We start from the raw sequence: 14,901 nt of genomic DNA, 5'->3' as shown, positions 1-14,901 counted from the left end.
GCCATCGTAGGGCTCCAACGCTGGGAACTTGAAGTTCGGGGAAATCATTTCCCCCTTAATGTCATCGGTAAAGGGCGGAGCCCTCATGTAGTCGACTACCAGCCCTTCGGGCTTCTGCGGGGCATCCTCAACTCGCCTTCCCAGCAAGCCCCGAGAAAATGCCTTGGAAATGGAAGCGATTTTAGAGGTGGCTTTGGAGGAAATACGTTTCGAGGTGCTCCGGGCGGAGTCTTCTCTGGAGGTTATCTCAGGGGACTTGGCTGATCTCCTTTTGGAAGATTCGGCTTTTTCCTTCCCCTACCGTTTGAAGTACCTCCCAAGTTCCTCAAAAATATTGGAATTTTCTGTCACAAACTCGGCCATCCGGGCGATGGCGTCTTCGTTTATGGGCGGGGCCCTTAGGGACCCTTGCTCTTTAGATACACGGTCTTGCTGAGTAGTGGATCTGGATTCAGGTCCAGTAGAGAGAACTCTTCTACTCCTAGATCGCGTAGGTCTCATCTTAAGAGTATTACATTCCCACAGACGGCGCCAATTGAAGAGGTGATTTCTGGTTAGATAGCCGAGCTGATCTAATCCAGCTCCCTCTCTTGTTGAAATGAAATTTAGAGACAGGAGAGCTATTCCGAAGTGAAAGGCGGGGCTTTGTCCCCCGAAATCACTCCGACGGTCAAGTTAGTATAGAGAGAGAATAAAGAGTAATGAACAGTATGAACGCAACAATAGTCTTACTTGTGAGGAGTGAACAGGAGGTATTTATAGAGTGGGAGTGGGCAGGACAGGACGATGAGTTCATGCTAGCGGGTCCCACGTCTTGATGATTACGGCTCTGTTCTGTGCCTGGATGTCTGTCCCTGACACAATAGCAGTCTAGACCTCCTGACAGGCTGCGCTGTGCGGCTACCATTAAGAGCAGCAGTAGTTTTTCAGATAAAGCAATGGCTTTCGGTGGGCTATCAGGTAAGTTGACATCATTCGCATGCAGTCGAGACGAATGCCTAAAACATTAAGGTCGTCCCGGATGTAAACCTGAAATGAGGCTGAGGTCGGGGGTAGGAGTCACGGCCAAAGAACATCTCCTCGGTCCGTGTGATGGACGAGATGATATAACCTCGGGCTTGAAGCTATCCGAGGTGACCATCCTCAATTTACAACTGATACGATACGTGTACAAATTTTATGAAGAATTAATTAGTTGTTTGTACTGCATATGCTACTATATGTGTATTGTATATTCTAGAGTTCAATTACATGAATCACAATATAATAATTGGTCCACTATACTGTTAGGGATTGTATTCTTAACTCTTTTTATTACCTTTATGAGTTGATTGATATGCATTGCCTGCGCCTTTTAATTTTATCCTCTTTGACTTTTCATTCAATTTCTTTTTTCAGTTTAGAAAATTATTAGATTTTTTTTCAATTAACTTGTGTTTAATTAAGTCTTACAAAAATGTACAAGATGCAGGGGACGTAAAACTGTGCCTCCTAATTACAAGTTTCAATCTTAACTAATTAGAAAATAAGGCAAAACACATAATAGGTTTGTATATGATTGAGAAAAAACGGTTTGAATCTTTTTTTAGCATACCAAACTTCTCTTCCCTTCACTTGTTTATCTCATTAAAGCATTTCTTTATCTCGCTTTCTTTCTCAAACTTACAACACTGCACTTAAATTTCCACTCCCAAATTGAGGACATTTACTTGTTATGTGTGGATCTTTTTGGTTCGATACGAAGTGAACGAGATGAAATTTGGAATAAAATTATCGTCAACCAAGATTAAAGAGCGTGAAAAGATGAAATTATAATTTGCCTAAATTTAAAGAGCATGAAATTGTCATCTTTCCACCCTGATAACTTATTTTTACCAACCTAGATCCATTTTTTATTTCCATTATACCCATATTAATTAATTGAAATTCATTGTATCTAAAATCATGCATTTATTCCATTTTTTGACTTTATATTCAGGTTTTCTTCTTTTGGTCTAAGAAATAGCTACCTATATTAATCTTAATTAGATAACATGGACAAAAAAAACATAGTATTAGGTATGCAAATGATTGACAAAGATGACTTGAATTTTTGTTTATCACGACCACTTCCTTCTTTTTTTTCTTTTTTTTTTCTTTTTTGCTTTGATATATCCACAATCTCCTTTTGTGTTACCAAATTTTTAGAGACATTTGTTACAACTCCAACAAGAATTGCAAGGCTAAAGTTCAGCTTTTTAAATTAAATGACAAAAATAATTTAATATATAGAGAAATAAATTTTGTTTCTACATAGTGTAAAATTAAAATAAGTTATATTTTTACATAGTGTAAAATTAATTAAGTGATTGTTGAGTATTCAACTTTGTTAAATCCTATTTTTATTTCCTAAATCGATCAATTTTAAGATGATCAAGATGCCACATGGTTCGGTATTTGGCATTAGTTTGAACTTTGAATTATATCTCAGTTTTGACGAGAATGCAAAATCTCCAAATAAATGACTCCGCTTTGTGAATTACATCATCTATTTATACTTAGTATGTAGCTTCAATATATGATACTTATCCTAAATGACTATTAAAAGCTACAATTCATTATTTGTTTCTAAGAGATTAATGTTTTTGATGTGTCAATATGCATCTTTGTTTAAACTTTTTATATTTACAGAATAATGATGTATAATGCACTTTGATAGGAATGAAATTAATGAAAATCAAGATTTATTAAAAACTGAAAAATATGTTTTATACATGCATGGCACGTGCATTTTTGCCACTATATCACAATGGTTTAGGACTTCGTCAATGTCCCAAGACAACCAGACGAAGAAATTATTTTTGGTTGATATTACATGAAATCCTGAAATATTATGCATAGAATTAAAGACAACACTATCCACAAAAAGAAGAAGTCATGGAGTTTCCGTAAACATTGTCCAAGTCACTAAGGGAAGGGATCTAGTCACTCAAGAAGATCCTTAATTGGAGCCACCAAATTCTGGTTCTTGCATTCTTTGCTCCTTGGTCAAATCTACCACTCTCCATCTCTTGCATGTTGAAGTTTTGAATTGTCCTCCTGTGACCAACTACTTATAGCCACATGCTCTTCCGAATCGATCAAACGAGAGATAGAAGTAATAGGACAGTAGAAAGTTCTTGTCTTGCATAGGCTGCGAAGATGAACTCAAACAACGTACTATTATTATGTTTCTGTTATCTCTCGCTAGCTACATTCATTAATGGAGCCAATGACAATGAAAGAAAGGTACATCTTTACTTGTTTGGGCTTTTCATGTGCCACATAGAGCTGGCTGCAACAACATTATGCCTTCATTCTCACCAAAAAAAAAAAAGTTAAGGAATCCCTCACAAAATATATGAATAAATAAAATGTAGCTCTGTTTCATATGAAAGTGATTTTAAACTTCACCACCCAATGATGCTCTAAGATGAAATAAAAAGTTCATTCTTCCGTTTCTGAAATTTGTGACAACTTTTTAGTAGTATCTCATCCTCATGTGATTGGAGACTGCTAACATAACTGCTGCCTATAGATCCTGTAGGCTAACGTACGTAGTAGTCCTTTTCTTTTATCTTGTTGAACGTAACGATTTTCTTGATCCACAGACATACATCGTGTACATGGGAGAACTGCCGGAGGAGGGGATATCTACAGTGGATGAACACCACAATCTTCTGCAAGAAACAATTGGAAAGTAATCACCCTAACATTAATTACACAGCGTTTTCATCTCTTGCATGTTTAAGGTCAACACAATTTGTCATCTTTAATTGTAGAAGGATTTATTTAGTTAGCTAGGGTATGAAATGGGATGGAAAACAAACTGTCCTCTAATCTTTTTGATTTGTTCGTTCAACTCTCAGTGAAAGGATAGCTAGAGAATCAAAGATACACAGCTACGGACGAAGCTTTAACGGGTTTGTGGCAAGACTGTTGCCTCATGAAGCTAAGAGCTTATCGCGTAAGTTTATGCATGGAATCAGCTGCTTCCGGTCATCAATTTCAGTACTAATAATTTATGTTTTCTTCAAGTTAATCGCTGATGTGATGCAAAATGTTGATTCTGCAACATTAATGCAGAGAAAAAGGGCGTCGTTTCAGTGTTTCCTAACACTGTACAAAAGCTTCGAACCACAAGATCGTGGGATTTCATTGGAATGCCGGAGACGGTTGAAAGAAACCATCAAGTAGAGAGCGAAACCATAGTTGCTGTCCTGGATACAGGTTAGGAAATGTAGATAATTAATTGGTTAGTAATTCTGACGTGTTTGTCCATAAATTAAAGTTTTCAATAAATTAATATGTACTTTCATGATTGCAGGAATATGGATTAAGTCACCAAGTTTCAACGATGAAGGCTACGGTCCTCCACCTCCAAAATGGAAGGGCAAATGCGCCAAGGGTGCTAACTTCACTGGATGTAACAGGTAACTCTTTCCCCTCTCCAGAAAAGGAAAAGAAAAAAGAAAAAAAAAATGCAATGAACTGTATGACCATATATGTCTTGCTAGTACTTCAGAGATCGTTATGCACGGAGTACTTCATTCTACGCGGTCGAAAACAATTTTTTTGCATGACATGACACTCGAAATATGAAACTATGTTTTGTACAAATCTTTTAATTGTATTTATAACATTTTTTAACCATTTGAAACTTTGTCTTCTCTCTCCAACCTCAAGCTTTCTCTTCGTCATCTTTGTTTGTTTTAGATTTTGCAAATTTCATATTACTGGAACATTTTTAGTAAAGAAAGGTACTAAATTCTGGACTTAATATGGAGATTAATGGTTTACTTTCTCATTAATTAATCTTCAACATAGAGAAGTGCATGAAAAGGGGGAAAAAAACAATATTGCTACTAAGAATTCCCAATTAATTTGACTAAGATGCCAGTTGAACTGGTGAAAGAACTAAAACAGCAAAATAATTTTTCTAGATGTTGTAACAAATCAAATTTATTCTTGTACTCAAATTTCCCCAAGTTGCACATCTCGGCACGTACGTATGATCGTGCATATAAACGGAAAATCAAGATTTTTTTTTTTTTTTTTTTTTTGGTGTTGAAAGCTAGGATTAAGCTAAATAATTAGTATCGTTTTCTTCCCATGCACAGAAAGGTGATTGGCGCACAATACTTCAATCTGGGAGGAGGTGCTTCGGACGGGCCAATTAGTCCAGTGGATCTTGTAGGACATGGCACCCATACATCCTCTACTGCTGCTGGCGTACCCGTTCGAGATGCGAGCTTGTTCGGCCTGGCAGAAGGGACTGCACGAGGAGGAGTGCCTTCGGCCCGTATTGCCATGTACAAAGTCTGCTGGGGCGTGGGATGCGACGACATGGACCTATTAGCAGGGTTCGATGCTGCAATTGCTGACGGCGTGGACATCATATCAGTGTCCATCGGAGGACCTTCAAGAAGGTTCTTTGAGGATCCAATGGCAATTGGATCCTTCCATGCTCTGAAGAGAGGAATCTTGACTTCTTGTTCTGCAGGAAATTCCGGGCCTGATTTGCAATCCGTTGAGAATGTGGCCCCATGGATCATGACTGTAGCTGCTAGTAGCATAGATCGACAATTTGTATCGACCGTGAAGTTGGGTGAAGGAGACACAATATCTGTAAGACTTTAAATTTGCCTTCTTTTGGTCATAAAAACAAATCTTTTGATGTACTGTATCAGAAGATCTCTGGCTTGGTTTTTTGGCAGGGAGTTTCTATTAACACTTTCACACCCACGAAACAAATGTATCCTTTAACAAACGGCGATCGTGCAGCAAATAGTAGCACGGCGAATTATGGAAATGTCAGGTAATTAATGTTATGGGTCTGAAAATATGTGTTTGAATTGTGCTGTGTGGATTGCAACATGCCCAGATAGTATTGGTCACATTTATTTGCACATGCTCTGTTGCAGTGCTTGTGATTATGGCACTCTAAGCGCGAGTAAAGTGAGAGGCAACATAGTATTCTGCCGTGGACGAGGCCAAGACTCCACCATTCAAGAATTGGGAGGAGTCGGAGTAATCATGTCAGCGGATCAGTACACAGACATGGCTTCTGCTTGCTTGATACCTGCAACCACTGTAAATGTTACCGACGGCGAACTGATTGATCACTACATCAATTCGACCAAGTACGTTTATTACGCATTTTTCAATTGATTCTCCAACTATATATATATATATATATATATGTAGATTGGTGAACCAGGCATGGTATACAATAGCATGTCAAGAAGTGTTAATTAACATGCAATTTGACAATTCAGGGCCCCCAAAGCTGTTATAGACAAGGCAGTAACAGTTAATATGACGGCACCATTCATTGCATCCTTTTCATCCAGAGGGCCACAGGTGATTGCGCTCAACGTTCTCAAGGTAAAATGATCCTTAATTTTTATCCTCGTTAGCTCTTCTTTGGTCTCTGTCTGATGAATTTTCAATGAACAGCCTGATGTTGCTGCACCAGGACTCGACATATTAGCTGCTTATTCCCAATTGGTTTCCCTGACTGGTGATACCAGCGACAAACGGATTGTAGAATATAATATCTTATCGGGAACATCAATGGCATGTCCTCATGCGGCTGCAGCCGCCGCCTATGTCAAGACGTTTCATCCCAAATGGTCTCCTGCTGCTATCAAGTCTGCTCTGATGACTACCGGTAAGAAAATGAGTCGGATGTTGTGTAAACAAAAAAAAGGGGACCATCATCTAGGTTAAATTATTAATATTGCCTAAAGCTCTAGCCTCGTGCAACTTATATCGACCATAAGGGATTTATTACTCCTAATCAAGTGGTTTCTTCAGCTTGCTAATTGCGTGTTCGTGCCTGTGTTCCGTATTGTACTCAGCAAAATCAATGAAGATCAAGCCAATAGGTCTCGCATTAGCCTCCGGTGCAGGCCAAATCAACCCGAGAAAGGCATTGGATCCCGGGCTAGTCTATGACCTCGATGTCAACTCTTACGTAAGCTTTCTGTGTAAAGAGGGATACAACGACACAGCCATTACAGCAATTACTGGCGACAGGACTAGCAACTGCTCAAGCTTCCCACCTGCTAAAGGAACTGATGGCCTGAACTACCCTTCCATGCACTTGCAACTGGTGGATCCTACGTCGAACAATACCGACATTTCTGCAATTTTCTACCGCACGGTGACGTATGTTGGGGAGGGTAAAACAGTATACAGAGCAAAGGTTAAGTCGCCTAAGGTTCTGTCTGTCACAGTTGTTCCAAAGGTCCTGTCTTTCACCAAGCAACACCAGAAAAGGTCTTTCAAAGTGATGGTCAAGGGGAATTTTGTTCGGCGAAAGTCATGGTTAATGTCAGCATCACTTGTGTGGAGTAACTGTAGGCACAATGTCAAAAGTCCTGTCTTAATATATCGGCCACCAGTTTAGGGAATTTCGGTTGGTATTTAATTTGATTATGGATTAAACGTCCGTGTTGAAGGAAAAGGGTTAAAAAAAGAAAGAAATGACTGCTCCTTATGAATATTCTTTCTTTTTGCTGTACTTAACCAAATTTCGAGAAGATGAAGGCGGTGCCTCCGAATTCCTTTTTCGATTAATACATTTCAAGCTGCATGAGTGTCGGCATCAGGATAAGTTCCTCTAATGTTACCCCGCTCTCCGCCCCATTTTTTAACAGTCGCCGTCCCCGTCCCCGTCCCCGTCCCATCACCTCTCCACGGGGGCGGATGCCCAACCCTAATTATCAGCTACAAAAAATCGCATTGCACCTTATGTATTAGCAGTAATAGCATACGCAGGAAACAATACATTAATTAAGGAATTAATTTTATATACACTATCAATATCATCAATATATATGTGTATAGTATCACGATCAGATATATGACGTATCAGTAAATTTTAAATTTTAAATTTAAATTTTGCACATGTCATATATCTAATATAATAGTGATATTGTTTCATTAATATGTCATATATCTAATATAATATTGATATTGTTTCATTAATAGTGTATATAAAATTAATTATTAAATAAAATTTCATGTTACTGTTAGCTAGTAGCGGTCTAGCATTACAAATTAATAAATGTAATAGACTAGTAGTAGTAGTGAACAAAAGCATTTAATCCAAACAGAGTAGTATCCAAGTGAACCACACTAAATATAAAAGTAGAACTTGAGAAAGATGAGGAGGTTAAATCACAGGTAGAGGGCGGCTGTGATGGTATTTAAGGTGGGAACGAAGAAGACCCATAGTTGATCACTGGCGGGGATTCCGGTTTGTTGGTGAGCTAAAGCCGCCGAAGCTTCTCCTCCGAACATGATCATTTTCTACTCTGAATCCTGTTACGAGAACAAATGATCACCATGGGCATTTCTGTAATGAGGAATATTTCCTCCTCCATCATCGTCAAGAGGTGTTCTCCATTTTCATCTCTTCTGATAGAGAGTTTTTGGTCTCTTTCTGCCTTTTTATCAAATCCCCAATAGTCGTTTTACGCGCCGCCTCCTCGCAGCACTTTCCCAGTCCCAGGCTCCGATTTGTGCTTCCGCCACGCGTTACCCATTGCCCACGTTAGCTGTTTCATTTCATGTGTGGACTGGAGGGTGCTGGCACGGGCCCCAACCAGCCATTGCTGATTAGGTCCTCCTTTTTTTTTGTTGGAGCTTTGGGGCGGGGGTGAGTATTCAGCGTCTCGACCCTTATGGGATTTGCTTATGAGGCACCTACGTGGCTTCTTTTATTTGCTGACACGTTTTCAATAAAAACTGTGAAAAAACAAAAAAAAAAAAAAAAGGGACAATGCTAGAACATATGAGAATAAACAGTACGACGGCGTTCCGGTTGTCGAACATTTTTTCGTCATTTTACAGGGGAACGATAGCACAGGTAATACGACAACGGCATCCTGCTGGTACAAGTAGGCATGGCCATGGTTCCACTTGGAACCGGGAACCGGACCGGAACCGAACCGTTTGGAACCGGACCAGAACCGGAACCAGAACCGTGGAACCAGAACCGTAGTAGAACCTTGGATAAAGGTTCCGGTTCTGGTTCTCTAAAAAATAGAACCAGAACCAGAACCGCCGGTTCCAGAACCGTTAAAAAATTTAAAAATAATTAATATAAAAAATAATAAAAGTAGAGGCATCATGATGACCAAGGTCATCATGATGCCACCACAATTTTTGCTCTCAATTTTTGCTCTCGGGGGCTCCTCCTGACTTGCACAAAGGTCCTCAGGCTCTCAACGGAAGAAAGAAACAAAGCAAAGGATAGAAAAAAAACAAGAAAGGTGGCTGCCTGCTAAATTTGACAAATTGGGGGTTAGGGTGAATTACAAGTTTACAACGTTACAATTCAACGTTGTAATTTTATCCAAATTTTCAATACAACGTTACAAATTTGGAACGTTACAATACAACGTTCCAAATTTTTAATTTCATTTTGTCCTATAAATAAGACTTGAAATTTTATTTTCTACTACACCAAAATCAATCTTCTCTCTTCCATCTCTAAACTACTCTCAATTTCTTCATCTATTATCTATTTATTATTTCGTACTTTGTAGAATAATAATAAAATTAAAATATGATATTTATTTTGTATTTATTTTTTTACATTTTATTTAAAATTTTAAATATATTGTTATATTCGTATTAAAATTGGTAAGGATAAGAAATTAAATAAAATTGTATATAACCATACGGAACCGGAACCGGAACCAGAACCAGAACCAGAACCATAAGGAATCGAAATCAGAACTATGCGGTTCTGGTTCTACCTTTTTGAAGAACCAGAACCGCCGGTTCTGGAACCAGAACCAGAACCATCTTATATGGTGCGGTTCTGGTTCTACCTCTTTGAAGAACCAGAACCGGCGGTTCTGGAACCAGAACCGTTGGTTCTGGAACCGTGGCCATGCCTAGGTACAAGCAATCTAGATAACTAAAGATGAACTCAGATGCCGGACAACTTCAAATCACCATTAGTGAGTTCTTGCGAAGGCAATCTAATTGGCGAAGGAAGGGTACCCCAAATGGGTGTAGCAGATGTAGAAGGCAGTCTTGGTGAGAGATTAGTCAACTCTAAGGCCTGTATCCTCAGTTCTATAGGGTAGTCAGCAATACAACCAATTCTAGGCCCAGCACCGGTCGACCATTTCAGAGAGAGCTGTTTCCCCAGTTGGTAAGACCTTGCCGCCTTCTTTGAGTTGATCCTTTGCAATATTGACGTCTTGGGCACCTCTGCTTTTGGGCTCTGAAGCCCACCAGAGAGAGTCCTCTGATAGTTGACGTTAATTTCAAGTTTTGGAGCTTCAATTGTTTCCACGGCCCCTTCATCTGGAGCATTAGTTTCGCAGGAATCGGAAACTGTTGAAACTTCAGAAGTTGATTCATCTTTTGTCGTTTTCGCTTCTTCAAAATTCTCATAATCTTCATTTGCTTTATTCATCTAAACACACAATTTTCAAAGCAAAACATTGTAAGTTCTATATGGAGATCATAACCAAAGAAAGCTCCAAATGCGCAGGACGAATCTAAGGTAGAGCTACATCTAACATGGCAGAGTTAAGTAAAGAATCGATATCTTGAATTCTCTCATATCTGTCTAGCTTGTCGAATACTTGGTGCAAATTCCTTTTGGAGTAGATTGAACAAATTATTCTGACAAGAAGAACTTAGCAAAACAAGCAAAGCAAATGAGATACCTCAACTTCATCCAGATTGACTCCATGTGCCTTCAGAAAATCTAAGAAAGTATCAAAGCTATCATCAGTGGGTCGATAGTGTCCACTGTATGGCGATATAGACTGCAAAAATGAACAATTGTAATCAAGTCAGATCAGATGCTATGTGAAAAAAGTATCAGACAACTTATAGTATGACACCACAACTGCTTACTGTGGGTTTGACTGAAAGAACAAGTCAATATCAAGCTGGACGAAAGTCAAACCACTCCTCTAATACGAGACAATAAATCCATATCACGCAACCTAGAAATAAAATTTTCTGAACAATACGCTGGCAACTCATTGTCTGCTTTCTTGAAGAAAGGTATATGCATCAATTTATCCCACACTCTTGTAGGTATGCCAGTGTATAGTTTCAAGGTAAGAATACTTCAAATCATATCATTTATGAATAATTACCTTAAATGCCTGTTAATGTCCACTAACGGAACTACCAGACCCCAACATAAAATTTCAGGTTGAAGTACGAAAAATACTGTACCTGAAGTGTTCCATCAATTACCACCAGCCTCCCAGCAGCCAAAGTAACGCCTCCCGCAAGAAAGCTGGAATGATGGAAGGTTCCTTTCTTTTTCTGCAGCATTAACAGTACAAGATTAAACAGACTGACATGGAAGTTTGAGAGCACATCATCAAAGGAATTAGTAGTTGTGATTTTAAGGCTTAATTCTCACCTCACCAGCGTAGAGTCTCTTAGAGGTGCTCATCACAAAGATCCATTTTGCTCCTGGTGAAGCTTCTGTTGTGTCAAGAGGTTTCCCAGATTGTTTATGCCAAATTTTCCCCTCAGTGACCAAATATTCATAATGTTCTCTTTCTTTCTGATAGCAACAACATTTTTTAAAAAAAAAAAATCCAGTTTAAGAAACTGTTGAAAATATTTGAACATTTTGGAGAAAGAACATCAAAATATATTACTCCTATATTGCAAGTGTTCAAGTTGCAAGATATCAGTTCAAAAGTATCCCACTTTTGATTACAACATGCAAATATATAGTTTGGAACTAATGGCATACTTAAAAAACAGATTGAACATAAACATTTTTTTTCAACCACTTACTGGTCCAAGATACTTAATATGCTGTTTACGAAGCTTGGAGCGTGGGCATGCTGTGAGATCGACCTCTTTGCCATCTCCAAGATCCAACCTGCACAAGGGAAATGGATATCCAAAGCTTTCAACACTCAGTTTTGTTTTTATTGGAACACATATCAGATATTTGAGGAATTAAAACAGTAGCACAACAGTGCATAATTTAGATTTGCATTTGCAGTGGAACTTCTGACTTTTAACATTATCATCACTCTTCACTAGTACCACAAATTTTGATAAGTGTACAATGGACCTATGAAACTTGCAGACTACAAAATCTTGTTGATGTTGTTATTGGTATAAACTGAGAATTTTATCTCAACAGTCATGTTGGGAGACTCTTGTAACTCTTATCCACGCATGGCAAATAGTTTATTCCTCTCTTACAGTTCTAAGCAAGAATATGAAGAGGGAACCAGGCAAGTTTCAAGACACATATTGAACTATTCTTGCCACGCCCTCGGTGTGCTGAGGTTCTTTTTCCAACAATTGCATGTTGCTTGGCTAATCACACACTAAATATCCAAATGCCATAGCGACTAATTATAGCCATCATGTATGACCGAATACATACTGAATAAATGGTGAAAATCAGAAAAAAAAAAATTAAAAGCCAAATCCCAGTTCTCTTACCAAAAAAAGAAGGGTTGACCAGCATCACCTTTACACCACTCTTCGTAATACAGATGCAAACTATGCCCATATCGGTGCCGGGGGTCAATCTAGATGTCAAATTACACGGAATCAATATTCAAGCATAACCATTGGCTCAAACACATTTTACGCCTAAATTAGACTTGGTAAATCAGACTCACACCCCGCAAGCAGAGAACACAGTTGTAAAGGGAAGGAAGGAACAGTAACTTACAGCCTCAATCCAGTGTTGAAAAGCTAATTTCTGTGCCTTGGCGTCCTTAGACAAACCTTTACCCACCTAACCACAAATGTTAAAACTCCAATTATAGCCGCCTTTTCGAACTAATGATCACTATTTATATGTAATTAGCTCCTACTATTACACGGATATTTGTAATCCTCAAAGTATATACAGTGGTAATTATTAATTAATTCTCAGATCACTTTCTAGTAAAAAAATTATTATTACCAGTTTACCACTTTTACCTTGGAAGCATTTAAGCTGACCCGATTCCACCGCGACGCAGCCGACTCCGGTTTCGAAAAATTGAAGAAAGATATCGTGCTGTGGTTCAATCGAGCAAAATCTAACGCCTGCCACCTACAAATTCAAACGCAGATAACGCATTCTATTACTTTGGAAGCTCAAAAAAAAAAAAAAACTGAGAAACAGATGGGACCATAAATACGTGCGGAATCGCAGTTTTGCAGCAAATATATTTTACTACGTCATAAATAAAATGAAAAAAAAATCACTGTGATAATCTACCAGAGCTCTTCAGCAACCACGGCGCAGTCAGCTAACATGCGTCGCGTACGATAGCTCCTGTAAACCTTCTGCAGCTTCATCGCCGCACGCGAAGGACATCTTCCCATCTTCTCCGGGAGAGGCTCCTCTCCGGCAAATGCATTGGCCACCGGAGAAGCGGAGTCTATAGTTGAAAAAACGGGAGCCATAAGGTCACTGCCACCAACGTCTTGGCATTTACCACCTGCGGCGACAGGAGATCCTAAATCCTCGCGTACGGGAGCATGATCGGATTCGGAGTAACCAAGAAGTTTGGAGCTCCGGAAGGGCTGAGAATTTCGGAGCTCCGGAGGCTCACGGGCAGCGGTGGTAGTAAAAGGGAAATTATCAGGGGAGGAGTTGAGATCAAAGGAAGAGAGTGCGTGAGCTTCGACCTCCATAAGGGATGGGACTGGGTCATCAACTAACCCTAGAGACTCGGAGTCAACTCGGAAAATCACTCGGTAAGGGTTAATGCCCAGAGGGAGTTCAGAGTCGTCGATTGTCGGAGCGCTTGAAGAAGAGTGGTGCTTGGCTTGGGATTCGTACTCAAGTAGTTCCCGGCAAACCTACCTGTCAATTTGTATGGATATTATTAGGAGGAGGACTAATTTATTTATATATAATGCAGCGGTTGAAACGTCCACGCGCCTGAGTGACTTAGCTGTATCGGTTTACGCCAAAAAAAAAATGTTAAATACTAAATAAAGACAATTTTCACTCCATATTATGGGTTGGTTGTGCTGGAAATGAATATTAAACTCCTAAAGAAATACTGTAAGCAAATATACGATCCTCAATATTTTTCTCTGTTGTGGTGGATTGAGACGGTCAACTCGAGTCCTACTCTCTTCTTATCTGTTTATTTAAGTAAGTTTTTACTATATCTTATGCTTTGCCAGATCATTCAAATCTTGCAACTAGTAACGAAAATATCAAATTTCACTTTGGAGTCATAGATATTTATTGAAAGCTTCTTCCCTCGTTTTTTTTTTTTTGTTGAAATTGATATTACAACTTGAGATTTAATTAGTTTTATCTTAAATAAGTTAGTTATTAAATAGGTAAGATACTCCATAAAATTTTTGTGGTTTGCGAACCTTCAAAAGCTGTTTGAACTATCTCTTAGGTTCCATTTGGAATTGCAGTACTTTTAGTAAAAAAGCAATTTTAGATGTTAAAAGTACTTTTAGTGAACAATATTCTATAAAATTAGGAGCGGAGTTTTTGGTGTTAAAAATATTTTAAGCAAAAACTCAAATTTGGTGCTTTGGATTAGCTTTTGCGATTTAAAAAATAAAACATTAAATTTAATCCTTTTATCCTATATTATGAACTAAATAAAGAGATAGATACATTTAAAAACTTTCATATTGCACATTATCTAATATAATAAGTACTTATTGAACTATATTTCTAAACAATGTATTTAAAAGCACTTAAGCATTTTTATTGAAAACTTTATTAGGAAAAATACTTGTTAATGAGCTGCTACAGCTCCAAACGAGCCCTCAATTCCATTCTATAGTGCATTCAAAAGAATGAAAATATTTTGACATACTATTTCTTCAATGTGTATGTCTTAATTATGATAGTAATTTGAAATTTAAAGTTTTAAATTTGTT

General features: G+C 38.4%; 2 protein-coding genes across 2 annotated transcripts; one reads left to right on the top strand and one right to left on the bottom strand.

Annotated features, from left to right (window-relative positions):
• Positions 1–370: 370 nt before the first annotated feature.
• LOC113692215 (subtilisin-like protease SBT4.15) lies at positions 371–7,562 on the top strand. Its single transcript, XM_027210584.2, has 12 exons — positions 371–426; positions 870–960; positions 3,630–3,718; positions 3,888–3,985; positions 4,105–4,248; positions 4,346–4,451; positions 5,139–5,646; positions 5,736–5,836; positions 5,943–6,161; positions 6,297–6,405; positions 6,478–6,691; positions 6,882–7,562. The coding sequence occupies exons 1-12, from the start codon at positions 371–373 to the stop codon at positions 7,430–7,432; spliced, it is 2,286 nt and encodes a 761-aa protein (XP_027066385.2). The 3' UTR covers positions 7,433–7,562.
• Positions 7,563–9,933: 2,371 nt separating this feature from the next.
• Positions 9,934–13,844, bottom strand: LOC113692689 (IQ domain-containing protein IQM3-like). The gene is made up of 9 exons (XM_027211176.2): positions 13,259–13,844; positions 12,976–13,090; positions 12,722–12,787; positions 12,487–12,575; positions 11,821–11,908; positions 11,435–11,581; positions 11,242–11,334; positions 10,719–10,820; positions 9,934–10,462 (listed from the first exon to the last, which is right to left on the bottom strand). Exons 1-9 carry the CDS (start codon positions 13,675–13,677, stop codon positions 9,968–9,970), a joined length of 1,614 nt encoding a protein of 537 aa, XP_027066977.2. The 5' UTR covers positions 13,678–13,844; the 3' UTR covers positions 9,934–9,967.
• Between the last annotated feature and the right edge of the window lie 1,057 nt (positions 13,845–14,901).

Source organism: Coffea arabica, chromosome 6c, assembly GCF_036785885.1.
Source record: "Coffea arabica cultivar ET-39 chromosome 6c, Coffea Arabica ET-39 HiFi, whole genome shotgun sequence".
Classification (NCBI taxonomy): domain Eukaryota; kingdom Viridiplantae; phylum Streptophyta; class Magnoliopsida; order Gentianales; family Rubiaceae; genus Coffea; species Coffea arabica.
Note: the sequence above shows the minus strand (reverse complement) of the source record. Positions and strands in the feature narration are given on the sequence as shown.